Source organism: Callospermophilus lateralis, chromosome 1, assembly GCF_048772815.1.
Source record: "Callospermophilus lateralis isolate mCalLat2 chromosome 1, mCalLat2.hap1, whole genome shotgun sequence".
In the NCBI taxonomy this organism is placed as follows: domain Eukaryota; kingdom Metazoa; phylum Chordata; class Mammalia; order Rodentia; family Sciuridae; genus Callospermophilus; species Callospermophilus lateralis.
Genome location: NC_135305.1, coordinates 203,150,182 through 203,176,135, shown reverse-complemented (window position 1 = coordinate 203,176,135; position 25,954 = coordinate 203,150,182). Strand labels below are relative to the sequence as shown.

Genomic DNA, 25,954 nt, shown 5'->3' with positions numbered 1-25,954 from the left:
TATATACAAAATAGCAAATTTTAAAAGGCAACCCAGAGACCCAAATTTAATATATATCAATATTTTCCTGGCAAAAACTGGTACACTAAAAAAATTGTTTCCCTGGGGAGAGCTAAAATGCTATTTATTACCTAATTTATGATTCTGTTTGATGGTTTCCCTCTACTTTTTAAAAATTTTTAATTGATTTTTAAAAAATGGCAGCAGAATGCATTACAATTCTTACACATATACAGCACAATTTTTCATATCTCTGGTTGTATAAAAAAGTATGTTCCCCACTTGAATCAAAGTGTGAAATATATCAAGAACTATGTAATGTTTTCAACAACCTACAATAAAAATTAATTAAAAAAAAAAAAGTAGGTTCACACCAATTCGTGTCTTCATACATGTACTTTGGATAAGTGTCCATCACATTCCACCATCCTTGCTAACCCTCTATCCCCTCCCTTTCCCTCTGCCCTATCTAGAGTTCATCTATTCCTCTCATGCTCCCACTCCCTACCCCACTATGAATCAGCCTCCTTATATCAGAGAAAACATTCGGCATTTGTTTTTTTGGGATCTTCTCCAACGCCATCCATTTACCTGTAAATGTCATGGTTTTATTCTCTTTTATTGCTCAGTAATATTCCACTGTGTATATATGCCACATTTTTTTTTAATCCATTCATCTACTAAAGGGCATCTAAGTTGGTTCCACAGTTTAGCTATTGTGAATTGTGCCGCTATAAACATTGATATGGCTGTGCCCCTTAAAAACAGCATATTACTAGGACACAGCCACATCAATGTTTATAGTTTCTTATTATCTTTAAGTATAACCTTAGGGAACCCTTTAGAATTCAGATCCCACAGATTCTTCCAAACTAACAGAAGTTACACCAAAATTGGAATAAAGCACACAACTCCAGAAACAAATAAGTTGTTTATCTTCACTTAAAAAAAAAACAAAAAAAAAAAAAAAACACTTTAGGTATTATGATTAAGTTAGCCTAATTATCTGTACTTTTAAACAAATAATATGAGTGGTCTCTGGAAGAGCTTACAGAATTTACATCCTCTTGTTCTATGAATTCAGCCATACTTGCCTAGCTCAAGCTTATGGATCCCACTGTCAGCAAGCCAATCCAGGCAATCATAATCCCCTTCTTTCCCATAAATTCTCAAGTAAAATTACTATTAACAAACAGAACAAAGTGTGTTACCAAATCTATATCCCAACATTTTCTTCTATTAAATGCCGTTATATTTTTCCTCTCAGTAGTGATCTGAAGCTTGGTTTGAGAATCTAGGTAGATGATACTAGGTGGGTTATAGAAAGAAGAAAGGACGCTAGATAGCTGAAAAGTAACGGTTTCCAAGACTTCTAACAAAAGACCCTAGTGCAAACCAAGTACTCTTTTTTCCTACCACCAACATGTACACAATATAAACTAACACAATATTTGCCTCATTAAAAATACTTATGGGGAAAACAACAGAGGAACAGTAGAAACAGTAAAAACTGTTTTTCACTACAGACCAACAGCTCACTGACAATACAGAATACCAAAGCAAAACACTGCATGTGGGTTTAATTAAATTTAAATAGCACCAAACCTGGGACCCTTTTTTGAATGTGATCTTGGCTATAAATTCAATAGGACTATCTACTTTCAGTTGGTAAATTCCCCTTGTCCTAAAGTAAGTAATCTAATCAGAATTACAGACACTGTACACAAGATCTTGAAATACACATACTTACCAGCTTCTACAATAGCCGGCTTATTACTAGAGCAGACAGACAACACCTTCAGTACTCGGCTTGTGGTCCACAGTAGTTTCTCATAAGTGTAGGTTCTCATTATATTTACTAAAGCTTGGGGTCCACCACTAGCCAGAATGATCAGCTAGAAAGATGTATACATATTGTTAGTCATGGAATCTTGGTCAAATGCGTGAGAAAAACCATATTATTAACTTATTACACCAGAATTTAAGCCAGGGTGCCTTCAGACTAAAATGTATTCCTAGACCTAGAGGTCTAGGAATACTAGGGCTTTATCTAACCTCTCCTGCTATGGCATTGCACTAAAATTCAGGAATCCCAGTTCTCCCAAGACAACATCAACTCTGGTCTGATTTCCTTCTTCCTATGCTGTTTATAGCAAAAGCAAAAATAAAACAAAACCATTTTGGTATGCACTAGTGATGAAAGTTGTATCAAAACTGATTCGTTCATTGATAATTTAAACCAGAATGGATATCTAAAACTCATCTTTGACATTCTAATTTTCTTTATCATATCCACTTGAGTACCGTAAAATAATCACTCATTCTGGTTCTTCACTTTCCTGTATATTTCTACCTCCAGACCCTATCCCTAATGTTCTACAAACAAATCCCATCACTTTATGCCTCTGCTGAAGATTATGGTTCCCATTTTACTTTTAGTAATTCCTACAAAGCACTGCAAGATCTATGTCAATAGTAGCCTTACCTCAAACAGTTTTTCCTCTTTACTCTCTATTTTTGTTATACTGGGGATTGAGCCCAAGGGCACTTTACCACAGTTACATTCTCAGACTTTAATTTTTAGACAGGGTCTCATTAAGGCTGGCCTCAAACTTGTGATCCTCCTGCTTCAAACTCCCATGTCGCTGAGAGTACAGGTATGCCACTATGCCCAGTTATGTACTTTTTAAATTCCAGAATCTCCTCCCTCCTTAGGAGTTTGAAAGATGCCATTTCATCACCTAACCTTCACCTCGTCAATACCTTGTCATCTTTTAAAGCTGAATTCAACTATCACTTCCTCCCAGGTCTCCTAAGGTTTATTTCATTTTTTATGTGCTCTCATACCTCCTCTTCTTCTTAACACATGAATTAGTAATTAGTTCATTATTTCAATGCCTCTCTCCTACCCATGATTGAAAACTAAAAAAGAAGCTTGCCTGCTATACCTCTAGTACTTAGCATAGTGCTTTACACATATTCAAAATATTTAAAGAAACAGAGATGCCCAATTTGTCTAGGATCCATACAAAGGGTGAAAATACTATGAATTTTTAAGGATCTGTGTTGTATCACACTGAAGGTCTCCTATGCACTATGAAAACCACAAAACAATTTTTACCTTGCTCTCTTGATTACCATAAGCTAAAATTTGAAGGCAGTCTGTTGTAATAGCCAAGAATTTAACATTTGTTTTGTTGAGCAAAGCAACCATTTTCTGTAGTCCACCAGCTAAACGCACTGCCATTTTAGCTCCTTCTTGATGTAATAAAAGGTTGTGGAGAGTTGTAATGGCATAAAACAATACAGAATCCACTGGTGAACTGGGAAGGAGAAAAAAGCTTCATCAGAAATGTTGTGATTGCATTCTCTTTGTGTCTTAGTTTCAAGTATTCTGACATATTTTCTTACCCAAGCATTTTCACCAGGGCAGGAATGCCTCCAGACTTAAAGATGGCCAACAAGCCCTCACGGTGATGGGAAAGGTTGTGTAACGTCCCAGCAGTACAACGAGCGGTTTCCACATCATTTGTATTCTGCATGGTACGCACAATGGCAGATACCATCTGAGGAGAACGCATGATGGCGTGTCTGGAAGCTTCCTTTTTAGAAAGCTGATGGACCATAACTGCTGCCTTATTAACCACCACCTTTAACACAAGAATTAAGAGACATCATTAGTTTTCAAATACTGATTCTGAAGAACTATTGTGAAACTATTCCCTTGAGAATTTCCTTTAAGGCAGATTGAAAAGCTAGCTATGTGATTGATTGATTACCTGGTCCTCATCATTTAACAGTTTTGTCAATTCTGGGATTGCACGTGTGGCGAGTTCTGCATCATCTTGATAGTTAATCAAGTTTACAACTGCATGTTTCAGCATCTGTGATGGTTCAGCCAAACGTTGGACATTAGTGGGATGAGCAGCATCAAACTGTGTAGATGGTATCTGCATACCCTCATCTAACGTTTCGGGAAACATGGCAGCTCGTACTCTCTGAGCTCGAGTCATCGCATACTGTCCATCAATATCTGGGAAAGGTAAATTCAACACTTACTATCCAAAGCTCAGACTTCACCAGAATTACTCTCTTTTCACCATATTACTCTCTTTTCATTCATTTTATCGAAGCTATCACATCCTAATTTTCCAAGAAAACTTTCTAAACACTGCATTCTTTCAATAAGGCATTAATATTTACCAGCTACTTGCTCTTGAGTGAAGGACTGAGAAAATCCTTGTTCCCACTCATATAGGACTTGGGAGGTGTCCACATCCTCTTCCTCAGGATTGCCTTTACCACTCAGAGAAGGAGCTGTGGTAGTGGCACCAGAATGGATTCCAGAGTCCAGGTAAGATTGTTGTTGCCAGTGACTAACAGCTGCTTTCCTGTCTGGCTCCATGGCCATGTCCAACTCCATCAAGTCAGCTGTAATAATGAAACCATATTAGTACACTGAAAATATTACCTTAATTTGAAAAAAAAATCTGTGATATGACCTTTTAATTACTTTTAGAAATAAAGTTAAATCTGTAAAGCAGCCAAGAAAAGCAGAATGATAGTTAGGATTAGCTCAGCGATGAAATTATCTATGCCCTTAGGGGACCACCTAACAGTTACTCACTGAATCAGTGGAAGAATGGTACTGCATCCAGACTCCAGAAGCAGTCATCCAGACTAGATTCCTGCTGGTGGCTTGTTATTTCACCAAGCCATTAGAAGTGAGCAGAAAATGGAGCAAAAGGTAGCCTGACAAGTAAGCAGGGAGAGAGGAAAGCAGGGGGATCTGAGCCAGACTGGGTTAATGGCAATGAAGCAGAGCCCCAATCAGTAAATAAGCTTTATGACACAAACCTTGAGTAGCCATTGTCCACGCAGAATTTTCAAAGCAGCTGTACACTAAACTTCAAATACCCTGAAAAAAGTTAATTAAAAGTCATTAGGATTTAAACATAGTTTGATTTTAATACTCAGAAGTCACTGAGATATCTACCTGGTAAGTGTCAAGGACTATGCCCACCTGCACAACACGCACGCAACACACAAAAAGAAACCAAACATCTATGTAATATAGTGAAACAGAAACCCCCAAAATCTCCTCCAAACACACCAACCAGAGCTCCATCATTGATGAACTTTTTAATTAAAGCTCTTCCTTAACTGCCACCTCTTTTTAGTAGAAAAATTAATTATGGCTATTCAAGATATTGATGAGAAAGCTTAGTAGTTCTAATAATGAAAGTCAAGGGGTAGGGGAAACTACTAAAAATTTAAAATTAAAAAAAAAAAAAACTTCTGTGGTAAAGATCTCTTCTATTTTAACATTTCACACATAACAACAACAAAACAATTCAGAGATCCCCTCTGGACAGAAGAGGCGACCCAACAGGTTTTAAAAACACCAAGTTATTTATTTTCTTCTCTGATACATTACAATGTCACCTAAAAGAACTTCATAAAACAGATTTTGGTGAGTGGATCAAAATAGTGATTTTTAGATTTTTTTTTCCCACTAAGTAAAATGACTTTGCAACACAAAATCAGGTTTACTAGTAAAATTTTTCTAAATTCAAATCTTCAGCAATGATTTGTTATAAATACAAATTCTGCCAACTCGGATACTACTGTAATCAGTATCAAAAATAATTGTTGCATATATATAAAACTTCTAGAATTTAAATGATGTCTGAATTTTAGCTTTACTACACAATATTGATGTAAAATACTGAATCACACAGGAACTCATTTCCAAATGAGAAGAGTTACAGAATGGACTCTAGTGACAGAATATCCTCAATTATAAAGTAAGCACTAGAAATTAATATATTGAATATTTACAAATTAACATATTGGGTGTGTAAAGATATGGAATAAGACATTTATTAAGCCAATTTATTAATGGATTATATATTTAATATTGTGATTCAGCAGAACTGAAGGGGATTATAGAAACCTTTTTCTTTCTTTTTTTTTTTTTTTTCCCTTTTGGGATTGTGGATTGAACCTAGGGCCACTTTACCACTGAGCTATATCCCCAATCCTTTATTTTGAGACATGGTCTCACCAAGTTGCTAAGGCTGGCCTCAAACTTGCAATCTTCCACCTCTGCTTCCTGAGTTGCTGGGATTACAGGTGTGTGACACCATGCCTGGTAGAAACCTTAATTTTTTAAATGAATGTTTTAAGATGCAGTATATATTGTGCAGACCACACTTTGAGAAATACTGTGCTGGGCACTCACATTCTCTATACATGGATGCTGTGTTTTCGCTTATATTTTTGCTTATATTTATGACTGGCTATTATCACTTTCCACCCCACCTGGAAAATACGTTCCTCATTCCAGCTCCCTGTATATTTTTGGGAAAGGATATTAGAAACATTCTATACTGAGCTTTTCCTTTGATCAATGCCAACAAACTCAGAAACCAACTAGGAGTCATGTCTACAGGTTATGTGCTTCCATTCATCAGGCTTCACTGAAATATAGGATTTGATCTTCACTGTTGATGCAAGTCAAAATATTTTAGTCATGTTACTAGATAAACTTGTCGTTCTGGGCTGACCTGATAACTTGAACATGATTTATATGATTTTACAGAAAAAAAAGTAAATTTGTGTTTCAAACTTACAAAATCCATTAGTATGCTGGGGACTTCTCAACACCTAAGAATTGTTCTCACTCTTCATTGCAACCCTGAGATGAGGGTGGGGTAATGTCCATTAGCAAGTATTAGTAAAAATCAGAAGTAAAAACGGGGAACTACAGAGTTACAGCATAGGTCCCCTCACTCCTACAATGTTATACACACAGATCCAAGTAAACCAAAAATCTGAACATTATTCACCAACGAAACTGAAGGGACCATCCAGGGAGAGGTAGGGCAGAGTCTTGCCCTAAAGGAAAAACCTTCCTCATTCTTCCTCTAACCAGAGCTTCCAGGCCAAAGCCTGGCTCTCCTCCACCACACCCTGCCAATTATTAAAGGGGCCAGGCCGAGAGCTTACAAGAAGCCAAGACTTACTAATCACTTCAGAACAACCTTTAACATCATAGTAAAAAGCTCAAGAAAAGCCAACAAAAAAAACTCAACTCTGCAGAAACAGACAAAATGTAAAAATGTGGGGGTAAAGAAATATTTTAACTTTGCACACCCATACATTAGAGAGAATAAATAAACTATATAATAGAACTTTATTTATGCTTCCAGAGCATAAAGGAGAAAGACAAAGACACAAAGACTATCGATGCAGGAGATCAAAACTCCAACTAACAGACATTTCAAAAAGATTTATAAGAAATAAAGGTGGGAAGATCTACGTACCAACTAAGATGGTAGGTGCTTAAAAATAGGCAGGTGCTTAAAAATCATGAAATACTAAATGCTCTTACATGCAGTGATCACTAACTCCATCAGAATGCTTTGTGTTTAAAAGCTGTATTACCACCAACTTACTATTTTCCCAAGTTATGTTTTGACAAAGAAAGAGGGTGCTGGTGGGCACATGTGTCCTTTTCTTTGGTCTTCTCTGCTATGTAAGTATATACTCTTTCCAATTAAATGTTTTATAAAGAATACCTCAAAATTTATCTTGCTATTTGATTTATATTCTATAAATTCTCCTGTCAGAGTCACATGAGAATTCTAATACAACAAACTTGGAATTCACCTTAAACTTATCTTTCCAGTAATCAACAGGACAACATTATCTTAATTATTAAGTTTTTTAAAAAGGTACAGTACTACTAACTGGGAGTTACTTGACCATTTAAAATTAACGCAGGCGTTATAAAAATGACAGCTTTATACTGGCAGTTCATACTAACAATTCACCTTTTCCACAATCTGTACTAGAACAAAGGCAATCATTTTTTTCTCTATTAAAATCTACTCTATTTCAGGAGTTATCAGAAACTTTTGATGTATCTCCAGGGATTAAAAAAGTTATTAGTATAATTTAATTTGTACATCTAAAAGCACATGCATGTGCATTTTTACCAACTGTCCCTGACAATGCTTTGCCATTGCAAAAATTAATACAATTTCCCAAAATCTTCCTGTTTTAGCACTTTTCACTCAACAATAAGTTTTTAAGTCACATTTCACTCCAGGTTTCTTTCTGCTTTTACTCTTTGGCTATGTGTGTGTCTTGGGAGTCGTCTTCCTGGAATGGCAATAAGGAACAAATACCAAAAGACCTTTGCTTCTCCAAAATACCTAAAGTTTATGTGCCTTTGGTATTGTCTTAGCGCACAAGTGGCTATTAGAAATATAAAATGTCTTTGTGGCAGGGAAAATAAAGATGCTCCCCCAAATGATCTCTTCCTTCTTCCCAATAACTGTTTTCTCTATCCTAGCATAAAATAATATATGCTCAGTCTAAAAGGTTTCCTGGTCATTTCCATAACTTGGTAAGACCAGCACACAGTTAAAGATGGCGTTTTAGTTATAGTGATATTACATTCAACAAAGTAACTATAGAACAAAGTTATTAACATCTGTTAATAACTTTCTTTGTTCTACAGTTATGTAGAACATGTATCTATACATATATACATATAATATAGATACAGCACGTATCTATATTATAATTTAAACTTTCCTCCCACTCTTGGGATGTTTAATTTGTCCTTCCCTCATTTCTCATTTCTTCCATTACCAGAAATTCTACAAGTAGTACTACTGGGTTTAAGGGTAAGAACATTTAAGTCCCTTGACACATAGCTCCAAAATATTGAAATAAATATTTATTTAAATAAGTACTGACAGAGCATAAGTTAACATAATTTTCACAGAAGGCATCATACAAGTGACCAACCTACCCAAAGTCTTGTCAACTATTGAAGTTTGTCTGAGATTATAGTTATGTCCACCTATCTAACATATTTATCACATCAACACCATCCACCCTAAAAAATGTTTCTAACTTTTATGCAGATTAAGTGCTTAAACTTTTTTTTTTTTTTAACTTTCTGGCTACATGTATTTTTTTAGCATGATAAATGTTTAATGTAACCCTTTATTATTTTTATGGAGTATGTGTACATATTATATAAAAATAATTCCCTTTATTTTTTATTTTTTTGGGGTACAGGAGGTTGAACTCAGAGCACTCAACCAATGAGTCATATCCCCAGCCCTATTTTGTATTTTATTTAGAGACAGGGACTCACTGAGTTGCTTAGCGCCTCACTTTTGCTAAGGCTGGCTTTGAACTTGTGATCCTCCTGTCTCAGCCTCCAAAGCCGCTGGGATTACAGGCATGCTCGCTCCACCAAGCCCAGCAAAATAAGCTCCTTTATAAACACATGCAGTCAATTCTGTCTCAGAATATAACTTTACTATTTAAAATAGTTGGATTAAGATAATATCCTTTACATTTATTAATTTATTGTTAATTTCATCAATGAGTAACTTCACACAGAATCTGGATTGATAACAATCTTATAATAGTACTAGTCCTGGGGGGGGGGGGAGGGGTTTAAAATAATCTTTTGCTCCACCTCCAAAAACCAATTAATACAAAAAGCAGACATTGTTTTTCTCCAGTATACTGCTGCTTGTTAACAAAAGCAAACAAAAAGATTGATATTTTAGAACAAAGCTATTCAAAGTACTTTACACATACAGGCTTGATCTACATAGGCACATTTTCATAATTCCAAGATATAATTTCATGCTAATTATATTTAAAAGCCCGAAAATAATGCCTTATACTTTTATGTAGTAAAATATACGAAGAATGTGCCATAGCCATTTCATACTAAGAGGAGAAGCAATGGAAATGGGATAGGAAAGGGTATCAAAGATGGTTTTAACTCTTATATAGTATTTTGTTTTTGTTAAAAAAAAATCAAAATAAAAAAATCAGAACAAAACTGCATTAACTACAAAATGTTAATGTGGTGAGTGCATAGGTTTCATTATTTTGTATACTTTGTATGTAAAAGTAATGGAATGAAAATAAGAAAATAGCTATCAGCATTTCAAACACAATTTTAAAATAAAAATATCTGTACATTAGTCTTTTTAAAATAACTAAAATTGAGCTATTCAGGAGATATGATTAATAGTTTTAGTAGAAACTGGCTTGTTATTCTAAAAAAGTTTTTCATTCTTATTTATTACATTACATTTCATTAAATACACACACAAAAAAAGAGAGAGAGATAAAATTTGGGTAAGTACAGGAAAAACAAAAAAGGCCATGGTTAAGAAGCCCAATCAATGTTAAGTGAAACTGAAACTCTGAAACCAAAAAGGAACACACCATGTATACATATATTCATAAACCCACACAGACACAACACACATTCATTTTAATTCTGGACATAACCCCACTACAAATAATGTAATTTTTAAAATAATATATCGGAATACGTAAAACATGACTAAAAGCCAACATCCATAGTACAAAAAAAATGAGAGAAATGAATAAAAAAAATACATTGCAAAGAAAGAAACAGCATTTCAAAGAAAAATAGAAAGTGAGCAATAATGTTTACAAACAATGTTTAAACCCATGTACCTTTTTTTTGTAGTTGCAGATGGACCCATACCTATATTTTATTTATTTTTATGTGGTGCTGAGAATCAAACCCAGTGTCTCACATGAGTTAGGCAAGCACTCTGTCACTGAGCCCCAGCCTCAGCCCCCAAATCCATGTACCTTTTGCTTATCAGACTGGCAATGATTGCTGAGAAGGATACCATTAAACTAGCAGAAATTTTTTAGAGTAAGCTGGCACTATTCGCTGAATTAAGTTTAAGTACGTTGTAAATTAAAAATATTCAATTTTTCTAACAGATACATGTATCCTGCAGGAATGTTCAAAGAAGCATAACACAAGGTCTGTACAGTGAAATACTCAGAGAAAAAGGTAGAAATTACCCATATGTCCATCAACAAAGGCTGAATAAATAATAATTTACTCATTACATGAAATACATATTCATCCACTGAACCAATTTTAAGTGCCTTTTATGTTACTGGCATTGCAATAACAAAGAGTAAGAGAGTCAAGGCCACACTTTAGTAAAGCTTATATTCTACTGTTAAGAGAACTACACAATAAAAACAGGACAATTTAAGAGAATGAGAAATGTTATAAAGAAAATAAACAAGGTGAAAAGAATGTCACTGGTAGAAGAGGAGTGCCACTCTAACCAAGAGTGGTTGGTCAGGGAAGGCCTAACTAAGTGACATTTGAGCAGAGGAGGAGGAGCTCACCAGGTAAGGATAGGCAGAATTACTCCATGTAGTGATCAAATGCAAAGCATAGAATATGTTTAGGGTGGAAAAGGTGCGATCTGTAATTCAAGTGACTCAAGAGCCTGAGGCAGGAGGATCAAGTTGAAGGCCTGCCTCAACAACCTAGCAAAATCCTAAACAATATTTTGCCTATGTTACAGAACTAAATATATAGAAATAATAACATTATTTTAAAAAGTATTGGTCCAAGAAGGTATCTTGTGAAATTGTTTAGCCCTACACTTTTAGCCAAATATTCAAATACAAAGCTAAGGATATATTTTCTAAACATTATAACTAAGTTGCCTATGAAAGAGAGTATATAAGACTCATGGAAACTAAGCCAACCATCTTGCCTCAATGGCAAAAACAAATTGCTAAAAACAAAATATAATAAAAAGTGATATATTCTTGGAAAAATAACCTATATTTTTTCCTAAAGGAAATAATATTTACTGCAATTTTTTATGTTTAGACAAGTCATTTATTAAAGATTCTCATTCTTTCATAATTTTTATCCTATAAAAATCAGCAATCTAAGATTCAAATGCATTATAAAAGCATGCCAAATTTCTGATGATGTCACCATCATGTCCTAAATCTTTTATAGCATAATTTGAAGATACTACCAGATATCAACTTGAACACTCAATTTTCCCCTAACATACTAAAACAAGGCTACATAATTAAGGCCACAACTTCAGTTCTGAGCCTAGTCTATTTATTTCCTTTAATCTTCCTAGCAACCTCACAAAGTAGGGAGGCATCATTCCCCCAAATTATCACATGAGAAAACTAACTAGCAGCAGTCAATACAGGAGTACAGCTAATGAACTGCTCAGTTAGAATGCAAATCCAGGTCTTCAGGTCTCTCTGTAGCTTAGTCACATGCAAGTTATTGATAAATGGTAAGATCAGTGTTACAGATAAAAGTAAGGTTAGTTAGCAATTTTTGATATAGGTATCCTCTGAATAATAACCACAGCCAAATTATTTTTTTAAAAATCCTTTTATCCTACCAAGATCTGAATTGCTACATATTGCTACATATTCCCTACTACTGATGTTGTACCGTACAACACAACGTACATTGTATACAACACTAGATATGCCAAAAAAAAAAAAAGGAATATTTTACTTCAAGAAAGTTTCCATGTTAATCTGTTCTATGTCTAGACTACAGGCAGAATTACTGGCAGGGACTCAATGGCTTCTAGAAGTAATTTAATGCACCTGCTTTATAGTACATTAAGGATAACATTCCTCTTCTCCAGTTGTTACAAGTTTCCCTTCCCTATCAAAATCACACAACTGATCTTTAAAAAAAAAAAAAAAAAGCTCAATGAATGAATTCTATGAGGGTTGAGATTGTTTCTTTAGTTCCTCACTGTTTTCAAAGTATTTAGCATATATTAAGCCCTTAAACATTTGATAAACTGTTTGCCAATTAAAAAATGCTCAAAAAGCAGACAATATCACACACAAAAAAATAATATAAAGGCTTAGATATCCAACAATTATATATAACCTAAGAGGTTTTTAAATGCCTCAGATCCATGAAGGTTTCATTTATGAAGAACTAATATATCTAGAACAAGGATGAACAAACAAGGATGAACAAACTTTTTGTCAAGTGCCAGACAGTAAAATATTTTAAGTTTTTTGTGGGCCATAAGTTCTCTGTTGTAACTACACAATTCTGTGACTAAAATTTGAAAGTAGCTACAGATAGTATCATACTAATTGAACATAGCTATTTTCCAACAGAACTTTAATCTTGAAAACCAAAATATGAATTCCATATCATTTTCATTATGTTGTGCAATACTATACTTCTTTTGACTTGTTTCCAGCCATTTAAAAATGTAAAAAAACATTCTTAGTTCACAGGCCATACAAAAACAGAAGTATGCAATAGTTTGTCAACTCCTCATTTTATTATACATTTTAGGTAAATGAATTTATATTTTAAGTAAATATATTAAGCCTAAATGTGAAGGCCTGAACAGAAAAGAGTTTCAAGTGGGTTAACAGGTTACAAAGAAAGGTCACAATGTTTTCTTTTTCTTCTAAAACAGGCTGTGTAAAAAACACAAAACTGAACCCAATGATACACCAAGACTATTTGAGAAAAACATTTCCAGTCATTAAGACTAGTATATAATAAACCAGAATGCAGTTTCAATATATGCATGACTTTTATTTTCCATATAAAGTTAGCTCAAAGGTTCCCTTAAAACTGGCAGATCCTTCCAAGGTGTTAATCAGGTTAACTAGGAACATCTAAAATTACAGATGACTAAGCAGTTCTTTATTAGAGGGGCTGGTATATGGTCCTGGCATTACACTTTTAAGTGTCATAGGTTGCTGCTGCTGCTACCCCCAGCTAAATAGTATGTTATAAATTATAACATGGTCGAAGCTCTATGAATAACATTAGGAAGTAATTCAAGGTAAAAAATAAAAAGAGCAAAAACCCAAAAACAAAAACCCCTGACCCCAAAGAGTAACCCTAAGAAACATGTATTCATTAAAACATAGATTCCTATCTTTAGCAACCTTCTGTCCCCCACCAGGCATGTTAAATTTATGTTTTTCCCCCAAAAGAAAGGTATTTTTCTTCTGTTGAGAGCCTTACCCTAGGTTCTCTAATATTTGGGAAGAGAATATTAAGGAAAGTACAGTGAGCTAGGAAGCTTTTATTTTAAAAATGTAACTGCTTTTTATTTCAATATAAATATCTTTAATAAGAAACAGCCCCTAATCTTTGTTCTATTGTGAATCCCAAAATAAACCAGTAAATGAGTCATAACCTGGTGCTACACATGAATATCCCAATGGCATATTTTTTCTTAATTTGCCAATTGTTGCATATTCAAAAGATTTGTTTGTTCCAAAGAAAGCTTTCCCATGTTTCCTTTATTTACTCAATAGTTTCAGGAAATAGAAATACTAACAGAATAATGCAATGTATAGATTTCATTCATTTATTCAACAAATATCTATCCATCAGCTATATGCTGGAAGAAACTGTTAACAGATTCTAGATATAGGGTAATTAAAACAAACATGGTTCTTGCATTGAGAGGGACAGCAGACAGTAACTTAACAATTACAAAGAAAGAGTGATTAACAAAGCAACAAAGTGTCAGAGGAAAATAGAATGACCAAGCAGAAGATCTCATTAAGAATAACCTGAGACTTCTGAAGGACAACCTTCAAGCAGATGCGATTAAGATGCAAAAGAGCCAGCCTGTGAGTAAAACAAAAGTAAAAACATTCCAAAAGTAAAAATATACTATATGCAAAGGTCTGGAGTCATGAAAGAACTTCATCTTTTAAGAAGAAATCTTCAGATCAGAGTGGTTTGATTATACAGAGAGGGGTGAGTGCAAGGAGATGAGGCTGAAAACAGCCAGATTATATGGGGTACTCTAGCCTTTGGGAAGGAATGTTTTTCTCTCTTCTAAGTATCATCAGAACTCATAAAAGGTTATAAAGTACATGAATAAACAAGCTGTCATTTGCACTTTAAAAAGCTGGTTCTAGCTATAATTTGAAACCTGGAAGGAAAACATAAAGAATAAATATCAGTACAGCAGCTAGAGCAACAAATAGTCCAAGTGATGGGTATTAGCTTAGGCTAGCATAGCAGTGCCAGGCACAAAAAATAGCTAGACTGTAGTAATACTTACTTTATCTGTGCCGATGAAATGGATATAGTAGATGAGAGAAATTAAAGTAGATAAGAGGAATTAAAATGACTTCTAGGGCTGGGGATGTGGCTCAAGTGGTAACACGCTCGCCTGGCATGCGTGGAGCGCTGGGTTTGATCCTCAGCACCACATAAAAATAAAAGATGTTGTGTCCACTGAAAACTGAAAAATAAATATTAAAAATTTTAAAAAAAGATTACTCCTAGGTGTCTGGCTTGAGCAGTAGGTCTAGTAGTGATATGTAAGTAAAAAAGAGGTGTTTTAAAACTGCACTAGTCATGTGGCTATTAACAGTTAAATTAAATTTACTATTAAAAAATAAGTTCTTGTCACACGGGTACATTTCAAATGTTCAACAGTCACATAGCTGGACACGACCATATTGGACTGCACAGATAAATATTTCCACCAGTAGAAAATATTTTACTGGACAGTGCTATTCTAAAAGGAAAAAAGTACAAAATGCACCAGATACTGAATGATCCAGCAAATCTAAAGTAAAAAAGTATTCATCTGATTAGACAACAGAGGTTCAGCAGTGAACTCAACAAAAGCATGTTCACTGGAATAAGAACACAAACTGGAATGAGGATGAAAACTGGAGACCATGTATATAAGATATCTCTTTCAGACTGTGCAAGGGAGCAGAAAATTAAATGGGGCATTAGCTGAAAGGAAACAAAAGCTGGTTGGTTCTGGAATATTCATTCAACAAACCTTTATTGAATACCTATAAATTTCATACACTGTTTTGGATACCAGGGAATACAAAGCCAGGAAAAGAAGCCTGTAGAGGGAAAATAAAAAGCAAGTAAACACCTGTTACACATCACAGTATGATTAACTGCCAGAAGTTAAATATATGAGTATAATAAGAGTGAAATTGAGTGAACAAAGAAATCTCACTGTGGAAGTGATATCTGACATCAGTCCATGAATGTTTGATCAATTTAAGGAAAAAAAAAAGTCAAATGGCAGCAAGAAGAGAAAAGTAATACCTACTGATGAAGGTCATGGTCTGAACACATAGGAGCTTGTACTTTTCCTGAGAAGTAAACCTCCTAGAGATTTCTGAACAGAAAAGTTACATTATCTATTGCTTTAAAAAGGATTACAACAGCTACTGTGTTGAGAATACACTTAAAGGAAGACCAATTAGAAAGCCTTTGCAATAATCCAGGCAAAAGATTAAGACAGCATGGCTATGGTTAATTTTTGGATATATTTTGAAAGAAAAGCAGACAGGATTTACAGAAAGAATTTTGGAGGGTGGGAGAAAGATGAGTGAGGAACTGCAAATTCTTAAGCCTGAGTAAGAGAGTTTTATCTAAGAAAGGCAAAAAATATATGAATCTTTGGGAGAAACCAGGTGAGTTTTAGATTTATTAATATAAAAAATGTTAATATGAGAATGTTAATATGCAGAATATGAGAATGTTACAGTTAAGAAGCAACCGAGGCTAGGAATAAAAAAAATGGAAGTCATTAGCAAATAGCTGTAAACATCATTCACTTAAAGTTAGATAACAAATATGGACAACCAGAGGTCACAGAGATGGATGAAAAATCAACGAAGCAACAGCAAGTAGGGCAGAAAGAAAACCTACCTAGACAGAGTCAAGTGAAACAAATGTTCCTAGCAATTGGGCTAATTGCTACAAATAGGTTAAATGATATGAAGACTAAAAATTTGTAACACTGGCAGGGGTTCAAAAAAAAGGGGGCAAATAGCACATATATGCAACTATTTCAAAGTGTTTGCCTTAAAGAGAGACAGAGACTAGGTGGTCAGTGAAAAAAGAAATGGTAGAAAAGATTTTTTTAAATGGGATAAATAATAGCACTTTAGTGTGCTTATGGGAAGAATCAGCAGAGAAGTAAAATACCAAGGATGCAAAAGAAGGGAGAATGAATAAAAGGCAGAGTAATATTCTCGAAAGCAAAAAAGGAATGTCATCTAGTATACAATTACAATGAATTGGTCAGTTTTACCTTAAGAGCAAATACTGGAGACATCCATTCACAGCATCAGAGAAGAATGTAAAGGGAACAGTCACACATATGGGAGCTTATAGGAATTCTTCCAATTGCTCAATATTCTTAGTGAATTGGAAAGTAAGGACATTAAGTTAGAGTGAGAAAGTGGAAAGGAAGTATTGGACATTACACTGTAGAGGGAAAAGTACAAGATAGTCACAAAGTGAACTAACAGATTATGGATCACTGGGCATTGTCCCATGGAAGGACAAGGTTGTTGAGCATATATAAAGGAAAGTGATTACAATTAAAAATGAAATTTCCCTTGGGTATAAATTAGAGTGACTGATGGGAAATTTCGTCTGGGTAGACTAGGTTCCAGTGGGGCTGTAGAAGGGCTGTTGGAACTGAAGTATTTACTAAAGGAATAAGAGAGTGGAGTGCCCGAAATGAGACGGGGAGAGAGGGCAAAGTTACTGGTACAAAAAAGATATTCTAGGATATGACAATGGGAATGTGACAGAATTAAGGTGGAAAATAAAATCACAAGAGAAGAAATCAGAGAACTAAGCGGTCAGGATACTGGAAGCATATTCTACATCAATGTTACTCAAAGAGACAAAACAGAGTCTGTGCCAGATTGTAAATCAAAACACTGCTTTCTTCATCAAAAAGTCTTGCTTCAAAAAAAGAAGCAGTTGAACTCAGTGAACTTAGTGACAGGTAATTCACGTTTTGAAATAAATTTAATACAATTCGTACTGGCAATAAAGAGTTCATAAACCAGATTTGAAATTAGCACTGTTCTATATGGGTACTGATATTACCAAGAATTAAAAAGGAGAGAGTGACAATGAGGACCTAATAAAGTGTTCCAGGAAGGAGAATGACCCAGGAAGATGTTTGAAATCAAGACAAGTAGTGGATAGTAAAATTTGATACCATTTAAATCAAAACTTGGAACTTTGAGAATGACCAAGAAGTAATTCTGGAATGATACATTCCAGAAGTCATAATGAATGGATTTCAAAAGATGAGGGTAAGTGGGAGATGGGGACTAAAATAGATTCTTGGGAGAGCAAGGTATAACTAAAGTAACAAACTCCTTGAAAAGGCATGCACCAGTACTGGCCTCTGACCAAAATGCAATTCTTCCTTCATTATAAAGATGCACCTTTAATATAGCCTGATGATAGGAATGTTGGGGTGTGAAGTAGGTTCTAGCTTCTAGTCAGGGAGAAAGAAGAGGCATTAAATCGTACTTTGCCTTAGTCCTTTCTAGACAAATGTTTAAGGATTTGGGATATAATGACAATAAGGACAAACTTAAGACCCATTAGCATATAGCCAAAGTATTCTTCAAGTATGATCAATAGTACTGTGTAACAACAAAAACAACAAAACAATCCCATTTTAGTGTTCCCAGCTTCCCCATATTAAACAATATTATTTTAACTATATTCACTCTGTCTCAATAATGACCACCAATCTTCTGGTATTCCTAGATGTCTAATCTCTATAAACTTCCTAGCCTTTCATTTCTCATCTATAATTCAGAACCCAAAAAAGTGACAGCAAAATTAAAAGTAGAGATTAATGATATATGGAAGACAACTCAGATATAAAATAACATCAGTTGGGCTAAAAAGCTAAATGAACAATAGCATTAGGCAAAATGCCAGAAAACTGACACATAAATTTACAATTCTATTTAAGTACAGCCTTATCAAGCATATTATTTTTCCTAAACAACAATTTTTCATCTAAATGAATTATAAGGTGTAGATAATACACCTTATTTGACATTATTTCATTCTTTCAATCATCTCAGAATGGAATTCATGTTTTCCTATACAGGGGACTGGAATTCCATTTGGAAGCTTCCAGGATCAGCTACAGCTACACTGAAAAATGTTACCAAGAATCCCTTGTTCCTCCCTTATACACATGGCATTCATCTAGTACATGAAAACTTCAAAGACAGACTCATTCCCTATACCCTTACCCCAAATCACTTTAATTATACTTAAAAAAGAGTATAGTACTTAAAGTCTGTTATAGCTCTTCAATCAGTTTACTTTGTATTAAAGGGAAATTGGGATAACTTTGCAACAACCACTTCTCAGTGTATCATATTATTCAGATTATCTTCAAATTGCACTCCCAAGAAACTCTGTAGTAAATTTAACTTCTCATATTTTTATGTGAATAGTGTCCAATAGTGTTACATAACATACATATGTATCACTATTATTTCAGCTATCACAAAACTGTTAATGAAAGCTCATTAAATTCATCTTTCAGCTTTTGTAACACTTTTACTTCCAACTCAAGATCAATTACTAGCATTTAAGATAAAATTTATTAACTAGGGCTAAGGTCTATGACATGAAGGCTGATGAACTTGAAAGAACAAGTCAGCTAACCACACCCCCTCAATTTTTTAACATATCCATTTCAAATGAGTTAAAAAGAAAATATCAGTCCAGCAACTCATGAATCATTAAATCACAAGCAAAATCATGGAAACATTAGTGAAAAAATTTTAAAATGGAAATAAATGGGGGAGAAAATGACAAATGTTATGAAGCAGTTTCACCCCATCATCTTCCAGATGTTCAAGCTCTTCAAAGTGTCAGAAGAAGAGGGGGAAGCTTTTCCAAAAATTCAAAAGAAATCAGAGTTAAGAAAACTTCTGAAATATTATAAAAGAAACTTTAAAATGGCTCCATAAAATCACTGGGAATTGTGGGATAATCAAGGGGGAAGTGAGGCACCTCTGAGATTAATGCTTTATGAAAGGTTCACTGATCAGCTTGCATTTTGTACATACTTTATAAGAATTACAGCCTACAGCACTATTTTCAGGTAATGTTTTTTAAAACCAATGTTGGCTTATGATCTGTGAAGACTAAACAGTCAACTTTTCAAAGTCTGGAAATAAAAAACCTTTTAGAATAAAATATTTAACTTAAATCTATTAAACTGTTGCATAAAATTTGTATTGACTAAAAAGGGATTAAGTAAAACACATTCAATTAATTAAAATTTTGAATCTGGTATAATACCAATAGTTATGCTTAGAAATGCAAAGGCTTCTGATGAAAACTAGGACATGATTTAAAGTGTAAAATTTGAGGTTGACAGAAATTGTGTTCATACAGAATCTTTCCAGCATTAAGTGTCTTAATAGGTTAAGTTTTGATACTCCCTTTAAAATGATAAAGAACTGTATTTAAGCTGGTCAGGTAATGAAATGAGCAAGTTATTTCGCCCCTTCTTTCTTGAATCAAACCATCTTAATTTCTAATTTAAAAGTGTGGGTCTCCCAGACTTCACAAACAAGTTAATAATATGAATACTGTTTCTTCAGTTCCTTATCATCAATTAATAGAAGGCATTTTCCAAGTGCTTAAATAAAAACTTACCAGTTATTTGCTAAATTACATAAATTCAAGAATCAATCATTTCAAAATATCACCACAAAAACCTATATACCAAATAGTACTACTACAGATAGCAGTACTATATACAAATTAGCAGTATTCTGCAATAGATGCATTTTATTTGGGCTGAAGAACGTCTTAACATTTGAATTTCATATGCTAATATTTGCACATTGAAAGATGTATATTAATCCAGATTTCCTACTTCTTGAAGGCCAAAAAAAAAAAAGATGAAGAGGATGATGATCTGGCAAAATAAGCCATATTTTCACATGATGGCTGGTGCTGCTTACAACCAGCTGCTTCGATGAGACGTGGTGCTTTCCCATTGAAGGTTCTGAGTGGTCTGAGATACCCAGTATCTTCCTGACCCTAGAAATACCTGAGTAGCCATTTCCACTACAATGTAGTAAGACCAAATTCTATATGGCTTGTGAAAGCAATCTTACAGAATCATATTTCTTGAACATCCAATTGCTGTGTGTTATATTAATGAAGGAAGTAATCAATTTCCAAAGATAAATTTCTAGTAAGACTTTTTTTCAATAAGTTTTGTGTAAATTAAAAAGAACTTTCAATTCTACTTTCATTTCTCATAAAAACCTTGAAAAAAAAGAAAAAAGAAACAGAAGCCTGCATGCAGCGCCATTTTCAGATGATGCTTTTAAAACCAATGGTGGTCTATGGTTTGCATTTTTTCAGTCCAGTCACAGTAACATTTAAATATGGAGACTAAATACCCAACTTTCCAAATTCTGGAAATAAAAAAAGCTTGCTAGATATAAATGCTGCAAATACTAAGCAGTTAACTTGGACAGCCCAAGTATGACTGTTTATGGAAGAATATTTAACCCATTTTGAGATAACCATTTACTTAAGGCATTCTTGTCTTAAACACTCAACTAGATATAATAACTATAGATTTCTTATAGTCAAAAATCAATGTTTCCACAGAATTATACTGAATGCCAAAGGCAAAGCGGAACAATCAGCGATACTATCATTTTCCTCCCCTACACTATTAACATTTTAATTTCATTTTAACCGCAGTGTCGGAGACAGCTTAAAAAAAAAAACAAAAAAACAAACAAAAAAACTAAACTCTTTTTGATATTTTTCCATTAACTAACCATTTGACTTCCAAAATCTAATCCAGAACAAGCTTCATTTCTGTCAGTAATCAGACTCTGATTTGAAATAAGTATTTTCAGAAAATAATGTTAGTAACAGAAATGCATAAACTTCAACTAAGGAGCCTAGAAAAAGGTCTTCACTGAAAAATTAAACGGGTTATGGCCCATAACTCGGTACCAGAGACCCTACAGTCCAGTTGCTACAGCACTGTATTTTAGTTCACATATACTAACTTATCTAGTTCCTAATAGAGCACTTATTCATGTTTAGACAAATTAGCAATTCCCATCTTCATTAATGTTTTGAGATTTTTTTTAGTTTTTTTTTTCAATGACTAAAAATGATTATCTCCTAAAGCATTTAAATGAGTTTTTGGTTTATTGTTATATTTTAAGCAAAGGGATCTTAATAAATTAATTCCTTAATTTAACTATTCTTCAAATATTGGTAGCAATGACATTTACTCATACCAGTCTTTTAATTAGTAGTGTTTATAAATTATTCTAGAAATCATAAGGTTTCAAATTGATTCTCTCATCAGAACTATTCATAAACACATTCCACATAAACTTTGTTGAATAATAATAAAAAAAATCACAAGCATTATATTATATCCACTGGAGGGCACTCAACATGACCAAAGCATGCAAGGAAAACATGTTCTAACACTACTTCACTCTATTGCCTCAGGACTCAAAGAGACTCTGGAAGTAGGAAATGTGTCTTTAAAAAGATGCCCATAACACAAGTCCAAAAAGGAGGGAAAACCCTAAAAATGGGTTTCTAATTTGTTTGACTTCTCTCCTTAAGAGCTTCTTTTTCCTTAGGGAAAAAACATTATATGCATATTTCAAGGATAGCAGAGTTCAGGCCTCAACAGATAAATCTAGGTTTCAAATCAAGTCAAGCTGAGTCTTGCAGTAAACACAAAGGTAACTTTCTTAAGTAAACAGAGGAAATAGAGAACTTTCTCCAGATTATAAAAGATGAACCCCTATAGGAGTTAATGCCTAACTCATTTTAAATTAAAACAAGGCACATATTTTCCTTTTGTGAAGCCAGAGGACTATATATTTAATTTAACCTATTGGCCTAGTTATCTATCACTGTCAGTATTGGAGAAATATTATATAAACAATAGTCTGTTAAAAGAGAATTGACTCTGAAAATGAGTATCCTGTCAATAGGGTACAGGAGGCAATGATCTATATGTGATTTGTACAAAGCAGAAGCAGCTCCTATTTTTACCATTTAATTTTATGGAATAAAAATATTTTCAGTAAAGTTGTTTTAACAATAGTTTAAAAGAGGCCAACAAAAAAAGCTAATAATAATATTTTCAAAACAATCAAAAAAACATGCAGCACTACAAAGGAGTTATACCATATTGTTTATTAGAAGTTTGTCCGGTTCTACCTTCTGCCTTGGATTAAAGTCATACTTCTGACCAATGTCAAAAAGTTTTCTTAAAATTTGCCACCTATTAATCTACAATTATTATCAGCCTAGATTATGGAGAGAAATAAAATCACCTTATGATTGATTAATACAGTACCTCAGGTTAATAACACTAATGTTCCATTTGACTGAATATACATATGTAATCCATTTCAGGGGTTTTAATAACTTATGAGCTCTTCAATCTGTTCCATCTTACAACTACTAAAAGGATCTCTGCAAGTTTTCTAATTGCCACATTTCAAAGTATACTTATAGAAATGTTTGAATTGTGGCTCCTGGTTTTCCCTTTCTATTTTAGTAGTGTTTTGAAAACAAGCATTTAGACCCTCATTTACAACAATTTTTATTCCTGTCATCAATTAGGATTAAGTTTGATAAATTTTAATATTAGACTGCACATTTTCTACAATAATCATGGTAAAGGAAGTAATCAAATCACAAATCCCAAACAACACAAAACAAATAAAAAACCAACATCTCTTGGATACTTCTTGACTCCTGAACCCTGTTAAATGTTTCCCTTTTTAAATTAACCACTTTTTAAAAATTCGGTTTTTCCTATAAACTTTTAAATAACTGTTCTGGTCTTTGAGACTCTCAAGATAGGACTCTACAGGACTTTAAGTTATATGCAATACTAAGTAATCTTTCTAGAGCAGTTTTTCCCCCTCCTCAAGGACTTAAGACTTGAATAGTCTCAGCATTCCTTTAATCCTATAGAAAAGACTTCTGCAAGTTTTTCAAGTTACTGTTGCAATCACTTCAGGGCCATGTCCTTGTACATGGCCTTCAGAACAAAGATTGGGTCAAAGTAATGAATATGGGGGCAAATTAATCAAATTTTGTCTACTGTGAAAGGGCATCCTCAAATCTTAAGTTGTTTTTTATGATGGTGGTGGTGGCGTGGCTATTTTGTTTTAAATTCGGAGATTTGGATGGTTTGTAAAAATAAATGTAGCAAAACAAAAAGCCTCCAAAGTATAAGTTTATGTCACTAATTTAGGCAGACAGCAAACACCAATATAAAGTAAATAATACTTCGATCTATAATATTTCTTCGAATAAAGTTAACACAAAAACATCTAAAGATACTGAATGTTCACCAAATAACAAATAATGGCTTCATAAATTCCAGACAAAATAATTTACAACTTAGCGATCGGAGAAACATTAGCCTAGACTTTATCAAAGAAAATGCTGCCGTCTCTTCAAGTTGATATCTCGTCTAAGCCACCATTATTCATGATACAAAGCTCCCATTTCACTAAAACCACTCCTCGATTTCCTTTTGCCGACCTCTGCATACCAGCAGCCTAGTCTCTCTTCATTCACTACTCACAAACTCGGGGGGAGGGGAGACCACAGATGTCTGGAAGATACAAAGTATGAGACAATGCTCCCTCCAAAGGGGAACAGAAAACGAAGGGAAAAAAAAAAAAACCTACACCCCACCGCCAAAGCTTTCGAGCTTGGCGGATTCAGGAGCGGGCTATGGGAAGGAACTTAAACTTCGAAAGTCTAGGTTCAAAGTTCTCTCTCCAGACAAAACACTGAAACAAAGTTGCAATGCCTGAATTTTATTTATTTAGCCAATTTAGAATCAAGGAAAATTTTCGTTTCTCCCAAAAGAAAATGTCCTCTAAAAATCAAGTTTAGCTGCCGTAAAACTACTTGGATTAACGTATTTCTAATTCTCCCAGTCAGAGGCTGAATCTGCTCACTTGGTAAGAAACAGTAAGCGAGTCACCGTTCGCCCCCACCCCCTCTTTTACTAGGGTCTCGTCTCCACTGCCACAAACCCAAGACAACCAGTACAAGTCGCTTAGCTTTCACTCATCTGCACCGTACAAGAAAAATAGAGGTGGAAGACACGATTTCATCTGTGCACACCCTACTGACGCATCGTGCCGACTGCACTAAGAGTTTGGTTACTCTAAGGTTTAAAGTTGCTTGGATTCAAACTCACATAGCCAGAGCATTAAGAAAATATTACCAATTCTCTTATTTTCCTTAAGAACGAAAAAGGAAACCTGCTAAGTCTCCCGGACCCATCCCCTAAAGCGGACGGGACCTAGGGTGGTGTCCCCGCCACCGCAAGGAACCCCAACTCGCCGCGGGCTGGAAGGCGGAGCCCCCGGCCCCACCCCGCCCCCCACCCGGCCGGCGCATCCCGAGGCGCAGGGTCCCTCCCCCAAACTCGGCCGCGACCGGAGCCCGGACGCCAGTGGCGGCCCCCAACCCCACCCCCACCCGCCGGCCATCCGGGCTCCCGGACGCCCCCACGACACCCCCTCCCCAACAGCGGCGCCCCCGGGGCAGCGCGGCCAGAGCCCGAGCCCGGCCACCGCCCTCCGCGCCCCGGGCGGGCCCGCCCCGCTCCTCAGCCCTTGCCCCCGCTTCCCAGCCTGGGCCTCCGAGGTGCGCCGGGCCCGGCTCCCCGCCCGCCGTCGGGACCGCGCGCCCGCGACGAAGTTTGGCTCCGAAGAGGGAACGGGAGCAGCCCAGGAAGGATAAGGAAAGGAGCGCCCAAGCACCTCAGGGGAACAGGCTCCTCCCGCCGCGGGAGTCCGATCGTCCTCGACCTGCGGTGGCGGCTCGGCGGGGACTGGAGCTGCTCCTTGCACCGTCCTCCGTCTCCGCCTCCCCTCGCTCACGGCTCCCGCGGACGGGCTAGCGCGGCTGCCACAGACCGAGAGGCTTAAAATGGCGCCTCACAAGGACCTCTTATAAGTCGCGCAGGATCCGCTGTATCCTGCCGCCCGGCGCAGCGCGGAGCGTTCCGCCGCGCGAGGACAAGGGGCGGGGCGCGGGCGGGCGCGAAAGTAGTCCCCGTGCCCCGCGGCCCGCCGTCGTCCGTCGCCGGATGGGGCCGGAGGCGGGGCGTTTGAGCGTCCCTTGGACACTCCCCGGGTGGAGGGTGACGGCCGCTCGGCTCTGCTAGTCTGGAGTGGGGGGGGTCCGTGA

The 25,954-nt window shown here is 35.7% G+C and overlaps 1 protein-coding gene across 3 annotated transcripts in view; it reads right to left on the bottom strand.

Moving 5' to 3' along the window:
• The window catches only part of Ctnnb1 (catenin beta 1), a 34,621-nt gene extending 8,886 nt beyond the window's left edge, over positions 1-25,735 (bottom strand). For 2 of the 3 annotated variants that reach the window (XM_076843997.2, XM_076844005.2), the window contains exons 1-7: positions 25,525-25,735; positions 4,858-4,918; positions 4,204-4,431; positions 3,780-4,033; positions 3,412-3,650; positions 3,122-3,323; positions 1,751-1,895 (exon numbers count right to left, since the gene is read on the bottom strand). In XM_076843997.2, the coding sequence (XP_076700112.1) occupies positions 1,751-1,895; positions 3,122-3,323; positions 3,412-3,650; positions 3,780-4,033; positions 4,204-4,431; positions 4,858-4,870 (1,081 nt within the window). In that variant the 5' untranslated portion in view covers positions 4,871-4,918; positions 25,525-25,735. Of the gene's footprint in view, positions 1-1,750; positions 1,896-3,121; positions 3,324-3,411; positions 3,651-3,779; positions 4,034-4,203; positions 4,432-4,857; positions 4,919-6,635; positions 6,660-25,524 lie in introns of those variants that run through there. The other variant, XM_076844012.2, reaches the window with a different exon arrangement.
• Positions 25,736-25,954: the final 219 nt, after the last annotated feature.